Raw genomic sequence first — 2,855 nt, 5'->3', positions numbered from 1 at the left:
TCCGGACCGCAGCCCCAGGGAGAGCCTCGCCGTCCCTCCCAGCGGCCACTAAACCCTCGCCCGCCCCTCCCAGTGGCCACTCAACCCTCGACCCCCCCCGCCCAGTGGCCACTAAACCCCCCCTCCCAGTGGCCCCTAGACTCTCGCCCCTCCTTCCCAACGGCCCCTCCCAGTCGCCTCTCGACCCTCGCCCGCCCCTCCCAGTGGCCTCTCGACCCTCGCCGCCCTCCCAGTGACCCCCAAGACCCTCGTCCTCCACCCATCTCAGTGGCCCCGGGAGACCACCCTCCCAGTCCCGTGCCCTCCCACCCATGGCAACCCCGCGCTGGGCCGCCCCCTTCCTCTTCTCGCTCCTGTTCGGCCTCTTCCTCCGCCTGCTCCGCCCGCCCGCTCACGCCTACCGCCACCTGGCCCTCCCCGCCGGCGCCAACCTCAGCTGCGGCGGGGTCCTAGACAGCGACCCGGAGGCGCTGGAACGGGCGCGCCTCTACTCGCTGAGGCGGCGGCGCCCGGTGACCGAGATGGACTACCTGCGGCTGGCCCGCGACTGCTCGTCCTTCGTGGGCGGACGGCGGTACCTCACGGCGCCGCTGAGCCGGCGGGAGCGGTCCTTTCCACTCGCCTACTCCATGGTGATCCACGAGAGCGTGGAGATGTTCGAGCGACTGCTCCGGGCTGTCTACGCGCCGCAGAACATCTACTGCGTCCACGTCGACCGCAAATCTCCGGGGCACTTGCACGCCGCGGTGCGCGCCGTGGCCGCCTGCTTCCCCAACGTGTTCGTGGCCGCCCGCCTGGAGTCGGTGACCTACGCCTCCTGGTCGCGAGTCCAGGCCGATCTGAACTGCATGGAGGAGCTGCTGGCCGCCCCCGTCGCATGGCGCTACCTGATCAATGTGTGCGGCAAGGATTTCCCGCTCGGCTCCAACCGGGAGACGGTCGAGGCGCTGTGGGCCATGAACGGGACCAATGTGGTGGACTCCTATGTGCCCCCCAGCTTCAAGGCGGTGAGGATCGGCCCCCTCACCCCACCCCTCCCCCGTCACCCGAGTGGTGGTCTCTCTCTCTTACTTTGAGGGTGGGGGCGGGGGGAATGGGCGGACGAGGGAGATCCCAGCGCCCAAGACCCTGAGCAACCCCTCCCGCTGTTCCGCAGACCTGATAGACCCGGGTTAGTACTCCGTAGACCATTCCCGCTGTCCCGCAAACCAGATCGACCCAGCTCAGTACCCCATCGACCCCTCCCGCTGTCCCGCAGACCATTTCGACCCCGGTCAGTGCCCCATAGACCCATCCTGCTGTTCCGTAGACCTGATCCACCCCGGTCAGTGCACTCCTCCCGTTGTCCCGTAAACTCTGACCGTCTTGTCCCCTCCTGATCGACCCCGGTAAGTGCCCCGTCGCCCCTGGCCGACCCCACTCAGTACCCCACACCTCTTTCTCCCACGCACCCCTCCCCTGGGGCCAGTGGGGTCAGGGAGGAAGTCTTGCCCAGGGGGGAAGGTGGTGGGGGGGACCGGAACGCCGGGGGGGAGTTCAAGCCAGGAGCGCCAGCAGCGCCCGGCAGGCCGAAGGGTGCCCGTCCTGGGTTCTAGCGGACGGGGGAAGGTGTGGCTGGGCCGAGATTACGAAGTCTCAATGGTGCCCCAATCCCTGTCCGTCTTGCAGGCGCGCTGGAAGTTCCACCACGAGGTCGGGGACTATGTGCGCCGGACGTCCCAGCTGAAGGCGCCGCCACCCATCCGCGGCCGCATGTTCGTGGGCAGCGCCTACGTGATGGTGACCCGGGACTTCGTGCGCTACCTGTTCATCGACCCCGAGGTCCGAGCCTTCTTCGAGTGGTCGCGGGACACCTACAGTCCGGACGAGCATATCTGGGCCACCCTACAGGGGTTGCCGGGCGCCCCGGGCTCCCTCCCCGGCCGGCTGCTCCCTCACCCCGGCAGCCCGAACAAGCTGAGCCGGGCCGTCAAGTGGTCCTTCTTGGGCGGAGACGTGGCCAGGGGAGCCGCCTACCCGCCCTGCGCCGGCCGCTATCGCCACATGGTCTGCGTCTTCGGGGCCGGCGACCTGGCCTGGCTAGTCCACCAGTCGCCCCTGTTCGCCAACAAGTTCGACCCCGAGGTGAGCGACGCCGCAGTGCGGTGCCTGGAGGAGTGGGTGCGGGACCGGGCGCTGCAGGGGGCGGGGATCCGGCCGTGAGCCCTGTCGCCGCTATCATCGGCGGAGGGGAGGGGAGGGGGGTGAGGTAAGCGGGAATGCGGAGCAGAGCCCAATCAGGATCAATCCGGGTAACATTTGATGCTTGAAAGTAACGACCATATTGGATTTAACCTGACTCGAAATATGGGAACGTTTGATGTTGAAATTCATGATAATATTGAATTTAACCCGACTCGAAATTTGATGTTAAAAGTCATGACCTCATTAAATTTAACTTGATTCCAATCGTGAGAACATTTGGTTCTCAACGTCACGACGACATTGAGTTTAACTTGACTCGAAATGTGGTAACATTTGTTGCTGAATGTCATGAGCACATTGAATTTATCCTGACTCAAATTGTGGGAATATTTGATGGTGAATATGTTGGAACATTTTCCCTATTGTTTTCTATATCTCTGCATATATATGAAGTGACTAAGTAACGGTTAAAATAACAGCTGGTGTTAATGCCTTCTAAAGCTTGTTATTAATACATGACACTTTTATTGTCACTTGTGTTCTGGGGATGAGACCTTACATTTGATGCCGAATGTCACGACTACATGGAATTTAAGCTTATTGGAATTGTGTTAACATTTGATGCTGAAAATCACGACCGCATTGAATTTAACTGGACTCCAATTGTGGTA

The 2,855-nt window shown here is 62.3% G+C and overlaps 1 protein-coding gene across 1 annotated transcript; it reads left to right on the top strand.

Moving 5' to 3' along the window:
* The first annotated feature begins 311 nt into the window (after window positions 1-311).
* Window positions 312-2,202, top strand: LOC138750118 (beta-1,3-galactosyl-O-glycosyl-glycoprotein beta-1,6-N-acetylglucosaminyltransferase 3-like). The gene is made up of 2 exons (XM_069912251.1): window positions 312-1,007; window positions 1,669-2,202. The coding sequence occupies exons 1-2, from the start codon at window positions 312-314 to the stop codon at window positions 2,200-2,202; spliced, it is 1,230 nt and encodes a 409-aa protein (XP_069768352.1).
* Window positions 2,203-2,855: the final 653 nt, after the last annotated feature.

Source organism: Narcine bancroftii, assembly GCF_036971445.1.
Source record: "Narcine bancroftii isolate sNarBan1 chromosome 8 unlocalized genomic scaffold, sNarBan1.hap1 SUPER_8_unloc_2, whole genome shotgun sequence".
NCBI classification, from domain to species: Eukaryota; Metazoa; Chordata; class Chondrichthyes; order Torpediniformes; family Narcinidae; genus Narcine; species Narcine bancroftii.
Note: the sequence above shows the minus strand (reverse complement) of the source record. Positions and strands in the feature narration are given on the sequence as shown.

Bases quoted from the DNA above. Each gene is read 5' to 3' on its own strand.
- LOC138750118 (XM_069912251.1), top strand. From the start codon at position 312: ATGGCAACCCCGCGCTGGGCCGCCCCCTTCCTCTTCTCGCTCCTGTTC. The intron at 1,008-1,668 runs GTGAGGATCGGC...TCCGTCTTGCAG, and splicing joins TGCCCCCCAGCTTCAAGGCG to GCGCGCTGGAAGTTCCACCA.